Source organism: Ictalurus furcatus, chromosome 27 (assembly GCF_023375685.1).
Source record: "Ictalurus furcatus strain D&B chromosome 27, Billie_1.0, whole genome shotgun sequence".
NCBI classification, from domain to species: Eukaryota; Metazoa; Chordata; class Actinopteri; order Siluriformes; family Ictaluridae; genus Ictalurus; species Ictalurus furcatus.
In genome coordinates, this window is record NC_071281.1 from 17,831,948 (window position 1) to 17,846,507 (window position 14,560).

Below are 14,560 nucleotides of genomic sequence, written 5' to 3' on the forward strand. Positions count from 1 at the left end.
AATAGAGCTTTTTGGTAATAAACACCAGAGGTGGTTTTGGAGCACACAGAGAGGTAGCCGTATGGAAAAGTACCTCATGCCCACGGTTAAATATGGAGGTGGATCTTTAATGTTTTGGGGCTGTTTTTCTGCCAGAGGACCTGGACATTTTGTTAGGATACATGGCATCATGGACTCGATCAAATATCAACAGATATTAAATGAAAACCTGACTGTCTCTGCCAGAAAGATTCAAATGGGCCGTGGTTGGATCTTCCAGCAGGACAATGATCCAAAACATCATCAAAATCAACACAAAAATGGTTTACTGACCACAAAATCAAGGTCCTGCCATGACCATCCCAGTCCCCTGACCTGAACCCCATAGAAAACCTGTGGGGTGAACTGAAGAGGAGAGTCCACCAGCGTGGACCTCGAAATCTGAAGGATCTGGAGAGATTCTGTATGGAGGAACGCTCTCAGATCCCTCGCCATGTATTCTCCAACCTCATCAGGCGTTATAGGAGAAGACTCAGAGCTGTTATCTTGGTGAAGGGAGGAAGCACAAAGTATTGACTGAAAGGCTGGCAATAATTTTTGCACACCTATATTTAACAAAGATATTTTTTGGATAAACCGGTGTTTTGTTTGTAATTGTTTGATATTCGTGAGAGTATTTTTGTGAATTTTTTAAACAAAAGATCAAAAGGTTAAAAACCATAAAGACAAATTTTTCACAGCTTTCTTTGCTCATATTTACAAAGGGTGCCAATATTAGTGGAGGGCTCTGTAGGTTTTTGCCACCCCATTTCTCTCATCCACTTTCCCATGCTCTTCCCTCTCTTACTTTCTTGCACCTCTCTCTCTCTCTCTCTCTCTCTCTGTGTCTGAGATTGTGGATTAAGTACAAACGAGGCGTTATTCCCTCCCCCGGGACTGTGAGCGGTGACGAAGACAAGAAAACGAGTGCAAGAGGACGAGAGTTTTTGTGTCGAGGAATTTTAACGTAAAGGTGTCAGAACTCGGCTCGGTTCACGCTCTACACTCTGAACAATGCTCAACGAGTTTTAGTTTTACTGAGCAGCACTAATCTGTATTTTTACCCTTCTGTTAGAAGGAAAAAAGTCAGGAGTAAACACTGTGCTGGTATAGTAAATGAACCGACAGTGGGGTGGTGTGAAGAGTTACTGTCTCCACATTCCTCTTATACCACAATTACAATGAACTTTTTTTTCAATGTATCCATTTATAGTTACATTTAACGTTGTAGAACATCCATGAAACAAGTTCGTTCCTGTTCTCACGTCCGTTATAGCAGCTATAAACGGTCACCGTGTTACACAGCATGTCATGTTCCAGAGAAACCACAAAGAAGTTACAAAACACCGACACTGGAGACTCCTTCCATAAATGTTACTGCATATAAACACACTTCTCCTTTACAGAAAACATCACCATATCAATTCAATCCGTTTACGTGGAGCGTCCGGCGTACACGTCCCAGCGAATGAGCTGTTGCTATGGAAACGAGAACACACGCGTTAATGTAAACATAGAATGACGTATCGTGATGATATTATAATCACGATATCGATACTACTTCACCTTACTGTCCAGCTTTAATGCACAGTGTCGTATTATTATTATTATTATTATTATTATTATTATTATTATTATTGTGAATCAGAAAGCAGGATTTGATTGACAGGTTAATAAAGGTATATTTCCATGACGTGAGGCTCGAGAGTTAATATATGGGGAATTTATCAGGGCGTAATAATAATCCGAAGAGCGGCAGAAGCCGAAACGTCCTGACTCGGCGACGCGGGACGGCAGATGGAGGTGGATTTTGTTGTTGAAATGGAGAGCAGGCTTGCAGGAGCCTGTAGATCAGGAGCAGGAGGATTTGCTTTGTAAATCCTTCGTTATTTAAAGACGAGTTTTTAATTACGCCTCAGCGGAGTACGCCGCTTGTTTTGGCTCTTAACTCTGACAGCAGGATGAAACCTGGATTGAAAGGTGGATTTTTTTGTTCCTCTTTCACCCGGCAAAAAAAAAAAAAAAATAATGCAAACAAACCCCAAAACCAAACAAACTGAACCCCTCCTCCTCCGTGTTGCACAAGCGTGTCAAGTGTGTGTCTTGCTCTTTCCTGCCCCGGGGTCGGCAAAAATCGAACTTTCAGGTCAAATTTCTCTCTTTTCTTTTTTTTTTTTTTTTCCTTCTTCTTTTTTTTTCATCATTTGTTTCAGAGAAACTCGGCTTTGAACTTTCATGCTTCGGTTCACCAGGTGACAGGTTCGGTCCCGCCTTCCCGCTCGAATCGGCCAATCCTGCATGAACAGGCGAGTTTTGACAGGCTGGGAAAAGAACAGCCATCCTGAGACTCTCCGAGTCCACAGACAGACATTCTGGACGCTCTCTGTTCCCGGTTTAATTCTCTCTTTATCGATCGATCCTTAAACGATAAAACGTGCACCTTTCCTCGTAGCGAACGAGTAAAAGAATCCTACAGCCTCCAGTTTAGGACTTAAACCTAAGAAGCGACCGTTAATTGCTTTGTCTACGGAGACGTTTCTGTCTGTTTAACGTTTACGGAAGGAGTCTCCAGTGTCAGCTGTCACTGTAGCTTTCCGACAGCTTCGGGAATGTGGGTTTATGAGGAGTTTACTCTTAACTACGTGACGCGCTGCATTCTTCCGTCTCGTCAACTTCGAGAAAGTGTCCGATCTTTTCCCGGCTTTAAATGTTAACTTTCAACGTTTACAAATAAAGCGACAAAACGATTAGAGGAAAAACAAGAGAAAAAAAAAAAACACGTTACAATAACCTGGTTTCATATATTTAGTCTATTTAGCTGAAGCACCTTTTTTATGTTATTATAGCGCCATCTTGAGTTGGCGATATTTTATCACGCTTTCTTACAAAAACGTTCTAGGCCCGTCAGATTGCGAGGGCATCTCCTGTGCACAGCCTGCTTCAGGTCAGCACACAGATTTTTAGTTGGATTCGGGTCTGGGCTCGGGCTTCTTTTGGTTAAGACGTTCCTTTGTTGATTTGGACGCATGCTTCGGGTCATTGTCGTGCTGAAAGGTGAAATTCCTTTTCATCTTCAGCTTGCTAGCAGACATCTGCAGGTTTTTCATTAAATCGACTGGTAAAAGCTCCAGTTCTGGTGGAAGAAAAGCAGCCGTTAAGCCCGATTCTGCCACCACCGTGCTTCACCGTAGGTACGGTGATCTTTTGGTGATGTACTATTTCTTGCACCAAACAAAGCTTTTGGAAATATGGAATTATTATACCTTTTGGAATTGTCCTCATCAGACTGTAACACGTTCTGCCACATGGTTTGTGGTGATTTAGTCGGGCTTGGATGTTTTTCGTGAGAAAGGGCTTCCGTCTAGACGCCCTACCCCAAAGCCCAGACATGTGAAGAACATTAGAGATCGTTGTCACGTGCAGAGAGTAATCAGTACTCGTCTGATGTTCCTGCAGCTCCTTTAATGTTTCCGTTGGTCTCTCAGAAGCCTCCCTGGTACGTTTGTGCCTTGTCCTTTTGTACATTTCGGAGGGACGTCCTGTTCTTGGTGATGTCACTGTAGTGCTCCATTTTCTCCATTTGTTGATCATGGTGTTCCATGGTACGTCTAATGTTTTGGGAGTTCTTTCATACACCTCTTCTGAGCGATATCTTGCAGCAGGTGAGATACCGTACATGCTTCGTAAGCTCTTTGAAGACCACGGCTTCAGCACTCGGATCAAACCAAGATGTGAAGGAGATCCTACAGAAACAGCTGGTCTTCATTTGGGGTTAATCGGAATCATTTCATTGATGACAGCTGTATTACTGATAATTACTTTTTTGAAGTTTGAATGTGATTGGTTCATTCTGAACACAGCCACGCCCCCGAGTTATAAAAGGGTGTGTACACTTAGGCATGCGGGCTATTGTTAACTCTTCGATTTTTCCCATAAAATATGTCTGATTGTTTTTCACCTAATTTTTATATATATTTTTTTTACAGACGTCCCCTGACCCGTCTCTCACCTCCTGGCTATGTGTGTGTGTGTGTGTGTGTGTGTGTGAGAATGTATGAGGTGTGGACAGAAGTGTGTGTGTGTGTTTGTGTGTTGTCTCTGTAGCACTTCAGCTGTGTTTATCCAGCGTGGGATCGGCTGCTTCAGGCCGACGTGTTAACGTGTGGGATTCCACTTAAGGCCAGTTATGTGATGTTGCCTCCCACTGGGTCTGTCAGTGTGTGTGTGTGTGTGTGTGTGTGTGTGTGTGTGTGTGTGTGTGTGAGAGAGAGAGAGAGAGAGAGAGAGAGAGCTAATCGACACAGACGGACATCTGGGCTGTTTCAGGATAACAACATATGCTGACCGCGTCGACGAGACGATTCCACACGAACGGCTCGCTCTCGTGATGTTCGGACGGCTCTGACCGACTTTATGAGCCGAGACGCGGTGTTAACGTTTCTCCACATTGCAGAACTCGTAAAAGTTCAGTTAGCGGTTGATGCTAAGTATAATTACAGTGCGGTTTTAGTCAAACAGAGTCTTTTCTTTTTAATCTCACAACACGCCTGAGAGAAATGTCAACGTTCTTGACTTTTTGCCAATTCTATACGTTCAGTACGTGAAGCTCCACCTCCAGGAAGTAAGATCGGCCCTGCTTCCTGTAGTGGGAGTGCGCCAAATGTTCCCGGGTTCCTATAAAGGTTCCTCTACTTGACGGACTCTAACCATAGCACTGCTCTTACCGGTCCTAACTAGTATTGGCTAACTAACTAACCTAACTTGCTCTCTAGATTTGCTTTATTATTATCAGTAATGCAGATTCATGTTTTCCTGAATTCCTATAAAGGTTCCTCTACTTGATATACTCATTAAATGTCACATAAAAAAATGATTACGCTTGTGTCTACAAGATCAGTGCTTCTTGATTTCTTCTGTATCTATATGTGTGTCACAGTTAAATGTGAATGTCGAAGACATGTTGAAGAAAAAGAATAGATCTCGGAAGGAAGTAGCGGAGATCCTTGGTGCCTCTAGTACACTTAGCTTGCTTTGCTAATCTAATCTGAAACCCAAGCTAGCTCGAAGCCAAGCACATGACATGTAAATCAAACTTAAATACATTTTAAACAAAAATGCTTATCCAGAAGTGACCTTCGTAAGCTAACAGTCGATAGGCGTCATCAGGAGACGAACTACGAGCGACTTGTCACTTGATAGCGTGCTGACGTGCTGATAGCGTAGTGTTGGATTTTCGGATTTTGCCTACTGGTGAACATATTGACACCCAGACGTGATTGAACGCAGCACACACCTCCGCAAACCCGTCATGCATCCTATAAACGTATCCCCGAGTGCTTTTAAACTGTTCAGAACGAGCCGAACACGTCACCAGAGACTCGCAGGTAGAGCAGAGGCTGTCTGTACATCTGTCCCCGTCCTCGAGTACGTCTCTGACAGGCTCCTTTGCAGCTACAAATAGCCCTCTCATAACTCTCAGGCCCTGGTGGAGCGTTAATTCTTCGGGGGCCGTTCCCCGGTGGATTGTGGTGTGACAGTGATGTAGTGGCTGCTGGAGAAAACGCCGGAGAGGTAGAGCAGCACAGCGAGGCTTTATTTCAGATCCCCAAATCGCCTCCTGTCACGGGGCATTGTGCTGCGTCTCTCAGAGCTTCGGTGACTAATGAGCATCTGAGGAACTGATGTATGAGGCATAACACGCGTCTCGAGACCCTTCTGTGATCCCACGAGACGTTTCGTGATCCTGCGTTTCTGTGTTGCGGCGCGATTTCTAAGGGGGAACAGAACCGGTTAAATAAGGACATGATGATGTCATCGAGATCTCAGGCTTCACACACTGTAGAGTTTAAACTTCTTTTTTTTTGTCAGTAGGCTAGCGTGAAGTTTTTATAATGTTTCTATACAGTATAACTCATTTAAAGGAAAGAAGTGCTGCTGTGTTTAAGCGTTTTGCTCTGTTCATGCTGTGAGCGGCCATTTTGATTTGACGTCAGTCGCCGATTGATTTCTTTTTTTTGTTTTTTCTCCACAGTCGGATGTCGGAAATTACGACCTTTAGCCGAATGCAGCGTTACATTCATGTGAGCGGTCAGGTATGAAGCTCGCGGGACAAAGAAACACCACGTTTATTAACACGAGCGCACGGCACTGTGTGACGCGTTTACAGCACTCATCGTTAGTAACCGCCTGGTCAGGGTCACGGTGGTTTAAATCGCACTACTAGCCTGTTTATATTTTGGGAAATAGAACCGAATCCATGTGTTAGAATATATCATGGGCAGGTAGAAGCAAAAATAACTAAATGAGGGGCATTAAAAGCACATCTCTAGTTTAATATTATAAACTGGAGTGATGTAGCTGAGGTTGAGGAACACCACTATGACGCGTCCATGACACTCGCGGACACTCATCTGGGAAACGGACACTGATGCGATAAAGGCTGTGAAATCAGCTTTCCAGCGCTCTCCCTTTTCACCCCGCTATTTAAGGGTTTGTAATTCGGAAATCCACGGCTTCCTAACCCTGTAGGGTTTTCCTCTGGCGCACGTCGCCGATCCCACCCTGCAGGAAAAGCATCAGAGGCCGAGTTCTTGATTTCTCAGATAATTAAAAAAATAAAAACGTTTTTATCCATGATGTTTCCAGGCCCACCTCTACTCTTTTATCCCAAAGAGAATATGAAACGGGTGCGTACGGCCCGAAAGACTATTTCCGTCTTTCATAAACGACCGTCTAAAAATGTCACGTTTCGGCTCGAAACGTGAAACTCGGCTCACAGAAAGTAAAGGCACCCTCGAAAGATCCGTTGTACTTGAAGAAGAGAACCAGACGAATCCGCTATTTATTAAAGCCATTCATTTTTTCGCCAACGTTCCGTAAACGTATTACCCGAGCTGTACTAGACTTCGCTTAGCGACTTAATTTGATCTGTTTATAGTTACATTTAACGAGTTAGACTGTCTTCTCACTTACGTTATAAAACCTCATTTATAAATTCTCATCGCATCAAAGCCAATAAAAGTGTAGCATCTATTCTACAATCCTCCAACTGGTCCATACGGACCATAGCGATGGAAATGGAGCTCGGTAATTTCAGGGATCTCCCCAGTACATCCAGGTGGGAGTGATGGAACATCCCAAACACCATGTTTCCTTTTCATTTACAAACACCAGCCATTTCAAAGCGCTCTTATTATTATTTTTTTTACATCCGCGAACGGCATTAAAGGCTTGTTAAAAGGAGTCCCCGATGACCCACGATGCTCGTCTCCCACGCTGAACGTCGCTGTGGTCAGACGCTGCTGCAATCCAGATGTGTTTAAAAGCTTGATAATAAGCAGCCTCTGGTTTCTCGCCGCTCTCTCCTCGGCCTCTAACAGCATGTAAGCACTTACTAATTTAGAATATAATATCACGTTTGCGAGTCCTGAAAGCAGGCTGAGTTTACATCGTAAAAGCATGCTCATCATGATTTTCTTTTTCCCCCCACCTTGTCGAAGACTAAGCAATAAATTGTTTCGCATACGCGCGCCAAAGACACGCATGGTCAGAACTGGTGATGTTGTGTAGTCAGAGAGAGACCACATGAAAACTAAAACACGGTGGTTTGGGTTTCCACAGCGGCTCCCAAAGTCAGACTGAGGACTAATCGCGGCTTCCGTACGGAGCGCGTCTGATGTCGGTGGATTTTTTGGTGAGATTAAAACCTGGTGTTAAATACGAGTCGACCCCCGACAACTCTGTCATCTGAACCGGCCGTACACGTGTACCTGTGAAGGGAAAACTCGACTCAGACGTCTGTCACTTCGGTGTGAAACCACATGAACGACTACAATTTACTCCGGAATTATCGTACCACTCGCCCTCGTGTTTTGATCCCTGGTTACGAAGTTTGTACTTAAAACGTCCTCTATAGAAATGAGTTCTCGCGAACACGATACGACATAATGACACGTTTCCTAGCTTTTGTGCGTCGTAAAGTTTGGGGAAGATCAATAAGATGGAAAAAAAAACCCTTCAGTCGAAGGTGTGCTTGAAGTCAATTTTTCTAACGACGAACATTTCCAACTGTTTATTGGTGAAAAAAGACACGCTTTTATACGTAGATGATTACAGCGTAACTCACGGGAACCTGAAACGGATTGGATGTCCTCGTAAAATCTGTGTATTTAGGTTTGTTTTCTTTGATTGATAGGCAGAAAGCCTAAACTAGAAGAGACAAGAAGACGTGTCTCAAATAGACAAAAAAACAAACAAACGATGGAGTTCACCGTTATTCGCCAAACAAAAAGTACGAATTCTGGATTCTGATTGGTCAAACAGGTGGCGGAAATCATGAAGGGTAACGTTTTCATTCTGACGCTAGCGGACGCATAAGAATTTTCGTTACTTTGTAGGAAAGACGTCAGATTTGACATCGTGGATACGTTCTCCAGCTCGCTTGTGTGGATTTCTCCTACGTCAGTGGCGTAGAGCGCTGCAGGGACGAGGTATTTTTGTAGGCCGCCCCTGAAGTCAGCGTCACCCCGCTTCCCTCGACAAAAATCCAATAGGACGTTTCCACTGGCGTTTGGATCATCGCAGAAAATAAACTCTGTGACCAGCAACAGTTTATGATTCTTATACGCTTTGTTCATCAAGATGCTCTTCACACACGAACACAACTTTTATGGATTTTGAAGCCTAGATACGATCACCAGAAGTAAAAAAGCTAACGTCAGGCTATAAACTATAAACTACACCACGGTCACATGACTTCAACGTCACCACGACAACTCTTTCAATCTTTATTTAAAAGACACTACAGTTAGAAAATACTATAAACCGATAAAGTTTTGAAGAAAGTTTGAGTTGGAATGGTTTGCGAGAGCGCGAGTATAAACACAACGAGGCTGTAGTAGACGAGTTTCCTGTTCGGCGTGATGACGTTTAACGTCCCTGACAACCTCCGTAGTCCCATTTAGCCACTTGTTAGCAACCGACTTTTTCAAGAAAGCTTAATAAAATGACGAGTGAGGTATTACTGATGTATTTTATGTCGTAGAATAAAACGTGAAAATATCTTGAGCTTGTGTTAAACGCAGGCCGTATTTCAGGCATTTAATAAAAAACCCATGGACTTCGGGACCATGGAACCGGACGTGCTAGAATGCTAACTAGTTTCCGGGTTTTCGGACTCGTTCCTGCAGCACTCTCCATTGAACGTAGCATTCCATAATTGTATTGTATGCTAACATGTGAAACATAAGATACATTACTGCAAGTTCGCCAAATTAAACAGTATTTCTGATTAATGGTTAATGACTGATACTTAACAGACAGAAGAATTCGCTCTCTCTCGCTCTCTCTCTCTCTCACACACACACACACACACACACAGAGACTATGGGAGACACAGTGTATAATTTTCCCAATTTAAATAACAGGGTCAGTCTTGGCTTTTGATGATAAATACACAGAAACTCCCTATTATTAGTGAATTGAAATTACAGTGGAGTTTTGCATGTAACTTTTATTCCCAACCAGTAAACCGTCTGCCCAGGTTCTGGTTCTGCGGATTAAAATACAACAACTGTAACACAGAACCATGAACCAGCAGTGTGTGTACTTGTTTCTTGGTTTTGTAAAAAGCTCATTTTTAATATCATTTACAATATTATTTTAGCTTATATTAGTCTAAACTGAACATTAGCTATAATGTTAGCGATAATGTTAGCTGTGATATTAGCTGTATAATCTTAGCGATAATGTTAGCTGTGATATTAGCTGTATAATGTTAGCTGTATGGTAAGGTATAACGTTAACTATGACGTTAGCTATAATGTTAGCTATAATGTTAGCTGTGATATTGGCTGTATAATGTTAGCTATAATGTTAGCTGTATGGTGAGGTATAACGTTAACTATGACGTTAGCTATAATGTTAGCTATAATGTTAGCTGTGATATTAGCTGTATAATGTTAGCTATAATGTTAGCTGTATGGTGAGGTATAACGTTAACTATGACGTTAGCTATAATGTTAGCTATAATGTTAGCTGTGATATTAGCTGTATAATGTTAGCTATAATGTTAGCTGTGATATTAGCTGTATAATGTTAGCTATAATGTTAGCTGTGATATTAGCTGTATAACGTTAGCTATAATGTTAGCTGTGATATTAGCTGTATAATGTTAGCTATAATGTTAGCTGTGATATTAGCTGTAGAATGTTAGCTATAATGTTAGCTGTATAATGTTAGCTATAATGTTAGCTGTGATATTAGCTGTATAACGTTAGCTATAATGTTAGCTGTGATATTAGCTGTATAATGTTAGCTATAATGTTAGCTGTGATATTAGCTGTATAATGTTAGCTATAATGTTAGCTGTGATATTAGCTGTATAATGTTAGCTATAATGTTAGCTGTGATATTAGCTGTATAACGTTAGCTATAATGTTAGCTGTGATATTAGCTGTATAACGTTAGCTATAATGTTAGCTGTGATATTAGCTGTATAATGTTAGCTATAATGTTAGCTGTATAATGTTAGCTATAATGTTAGCTGTATAACGTTAGCTATAATGTTAGCTGTGATATTAGCTGTATAATGTTAGCTATAATGTTAGCTGTATAATGTTAGCTATAATGTTAGCTGTATAACGTTAGCTATAATGTTAGCTGTGATATTAGCTGTATAATGTTAGCTATAATGTTAGCTGTATAATGTTAGCTATAATGTTAGCTGTATAACGTTAGCTATAATGTTAGCTGTGATATTAGCTGTATAATGTTAGCTATAATGTTAGCTGTGATATTAGCTGTATAATGTTAGCTATAATGTTAGCTGTATGGTGAGGTATAACGTTAACTATGACGTTAGATATAATGTTAGCTATAAAGTTAGCGGTGATATTGGCTGTATTGTGAGGTATAATGTGAGCTAAGATATTAGCGATAATGTTAGCTGTGATATTAGCTGTATAATGTTAGCTGTATGGTGAGGTATAACGTTAACTATGACGTTAGCTATAATGTTAGCTATAAAGTTAGCTGTGACATTGGCTGTATTATGAGGTATAATGTGAACTACGATGTTAGCGATAATGTTAGCTGTGATATTAGCTGTATAATGTTAGCTATAATGTTAGCTGTGATATTAGCTGTATAATGTTAGCTATAATGTTAGCTGTGATATTAGCTGTATAATGTTAGCTATAATGTTAGCTGTATGGTGAGGTATAACGTTAACTATGACGTTAGCTATAATGTTAGCTATAAAGTTAGCTGTGATATTGGCTGTATTGTGAGGTATAATGTGAACTACGATATTAGCGATAATGTTAGCTGTGATATTAGCTGTATAATGTTAGCTATAATGTTAGCTGTATGGTGAGGTATAACGTTAACTATGACGTTAGCTATAATGTTAGCTATAAAGTTAGCTGTGATATTGGCTGTATTGTGAGGTATAATGTGAACTACGATATTAGCGATAATGTTAGCTGTGATATTAGCTGTATAATGTTAGATATAAAGTTTGCGAAACAGTATAAGCTAACAGTCAACAGTAGCCGACCCGTAACTTGTGTTTCAGGTTTAATATAGTACCTGTTAACTGTTTTTTGAAAGATCAGTTGTTTAGTTGATTTTTGCCACTTATTTGATCCAATTTATTTAATTTTAAGTCCTTAACATTTACCCTAGCGGAGTTGATTTCTTTCTTTCTATTTATTAAAAAAAATGCTTAAGGTAGCTATGGGTAACGTGTGCTGAGGTAGATACGTGGTGTTGGAAACGTTTGAGACAGATCTTTTTCGATATTACAAAATATTTTAACTGCACATTAAGACGTTAAATTATTTGCATTAAATCACATGAATAAAGTTTCTATTGGCTGTCCGGCCGCAACATTCACACGCCCCTCCTTCAGCGCGCCGTCTCGGTTTGGATCAAATGACTACGTTGAGTTTTTGCTGTGCAGTCATGCAGTAAACGCGGCTGTTCATGTCCCCACCCTGAACATTTTGACGGGAGCTTCTGAAGCTCTGTGCCGTGTTAATTGCCCCGAGGGTGAGGATGAAGAGGGTCTGTTGTCTTTTTGATCCAGTGACCCACGACTCCGTAACAATCTGCCATCGCTCGCGAGTGTTTTTAACAAACTGGGGTGTGTTTACTTTCCCACTTGAACCACCGTCATGGGCTGTTCATTAGGTAGTGATTGTTTTGGTGTCACTGATGAGTCCAGGCCATTTTTTAAAGATTTTTAATAACCAAAATAATGACGATCATAATAATAATCAACAAAATGACGAATGAAACGTAGAGTTTTTGTAACATCTGAGAACGCTCTTTGAAACGGGGGAAACCAATGGGAAACAGGTTACCATGACAATCCTCCTGTAAACAGTCTTGGAGGGTGGGTGTGGGGTGATGTGATTGGTTATCGATATATTTTAAAAAAAAATCACTATTTTTAGCTGTCAGTCAGCCCTAGTTTCTAGTGAAGCAAGTTTTCAGACCAGCAGAAACGTGTGGTGATGTGATTTAACGCCGCAGACGCATTCGACAGATTTTTCCCGATTGATTGAACCGATTTGGCCTCATTATGTTTTTTCTTTGACTTTACGGACGCATGACTTGCTTTGTTAGCCGTCTAAGTAAGGAATGCCTGGAATGACCCTCCCTCTTTTGATCTTTACGTCTGGACTCTGATCGGCATTTTCGTGTTTTGACTGAGCTCTAATGCGAGGTCTGGTCTGAAACAAAACAATATCCCTCAGGGATCAATAAAGCTCTCTCTCTCTCTCTCTCTCTCTCTCTCTCTATCTATCTACAGTCAGGTCTGATCTGTATTTTATTTCTCTCCGTTCTCTACAGTCAGGTCTGATCTGTATTTTATTTCTCTCCGTTCTCTACAGCCGGGTCTGATCTGTATTGTATTCCTCTCCGTTCTCTACAGCCGGGTCTGATCTGTATTTTATTTCTCTCCGTTCTCTACAGCCGGGTCTGATCTGTATTTTATTTCTCTCCGTTCTCTACAGCCGGGTCTGATCTGTATTTTATTTCTCTCCGTTCTCTACAGCCGGGTCTGATCTGTATTTTATTTCTCTCCGTTCTCTACAGCCGGGTCTGATCTGTATTTTATTTCTCTCCGTTCTCTACAGCCGGGTCTGATCTGTATTGTATTTCTCTCCGTTCTCTACAGCCGGGTCTGATCTGTATTTTATTTCTCTCCGTTCTCTACACTCGGGTCTGATCTGTATTTTATTTCTCTCCGTTCTCTACAGCCGGGTCTGATCTGTATTGTATTTCTCTCCGTTCTCTACAGCCGGGTCTGATCTGTATTGTATTTCTCTCCGTTCTCTACAGCCGGGTCTGATCTGTATTTTATTTCTCTCCGTTCTCTACAGCCGGGTCTGATCTGTATTTTATTTCTCTCCGTTCTCTACACTCAGGTCTGATCTGTATTGTATTTCTCTCCGTTCTCTACAGCCGGGTCTGATCTGTATTTTATTTCTCTCCGTTCTCTACACTCAGGTCTGATCTGTATTTTATTTCTCTCTGTTCTCTACAGCCGGGTCTGATCTGTATTTTATTTCTCTCCGTTCTCTACAGTCGGGTCTGATCTGTATTTTATTTCTCTCCGTTCTCTACAGCCGGGTCTGATCTGTATTTTATTTCTCTCTGTTCTATACAGCCGGGTCTGATCTGTATTTTATTTCTCTCCGTTCTCTACAGCCGGGTCTGATCTGTATTGTATTTCTCTCTGTTCTCTACAGCCGGGTCTGATCTGTATTTTATTTCTCTCCGTTCTCTACAGCCGGGTCTGATCTGTATTGTATTTCTCTCTGTTCTATACAGCCGGGTCTGATCTGTATTTTATTTCTCTCCGTTCTCTACAGTCAGGTCTGATCTGTATTTTATTTCTCTCCGTTCTCTACAGCCGGGTCTGATCTGTATTTTATTTCTCTCCGTACTCTATAGTCAGGTCTGATCCGGATGTCGAGTGAGGAGTTCTTCATCACCCCTCTACCCAATCATTTGGCATTGGAGCACAACTACAGCGCCCCTGCCGGACACCATCCACACGTCATTTACAAACGCTCAGCAGAACGGCGCGTCCACGGGGACAGAACACATAGATCAGACCAACATCACCACCATCACCATGGCCATCGTCATGACTACCAGCACGGGAGGTTTCAGAGGCAACACTTCTGTGGGCGCCGCAAGCAATGTATGTAAGGACACTTTCTCCTTTTTCTATTTTGCTCCAGCTGCAGAAGGAATCGCTAACATCTTTGACTAGCTAAGAGAATGTACTGTTGTTGAGTACAGAGTGATACGAGATCAGACTCCTGGTTCAGGAATATTGAGGTGAAAAAAAACTGTTAGGCCAAACGTGATGGAAGTTTGAGTACCTGTTTACCTGTGCACTAGAGATACAAGGCTAAACATGTTATCAAAGCTGATCTCACCCCAAATCATCTTTATTACATCACTACTACATCACTGGGAAAGTATCCTGTCTGTCTACCTGTCTGTCTGCCTGCCCGCCTGT

The 14,560-nt window shown here is 41.7% G+C and overlaps 1 protein-coding gene across 1 annotated transcript in view; it reads left to right on the plus strand.

The window, feature by feature from the left end:
- adamts18 (ADAM metallopeptidase with thrombospondin type 1 motif, 18) overlaps window positions 1–14,560 on the plus strand; it is a 47,962-nt gene that overhangs the window by 6,523 nt on the left and 26,879 nt on the right. Inside the window, exon 4 of the mRNA XM_053616515.1 lies at window positions 13,984–14,236. Coding sequence (XP_053472490.1) covers window positions 13,984–14,236 — 253 coding nt within the window. The remainder of the gene's footprint in view (window positions 1–13,983; window positions 14,237–14,560) is intronic.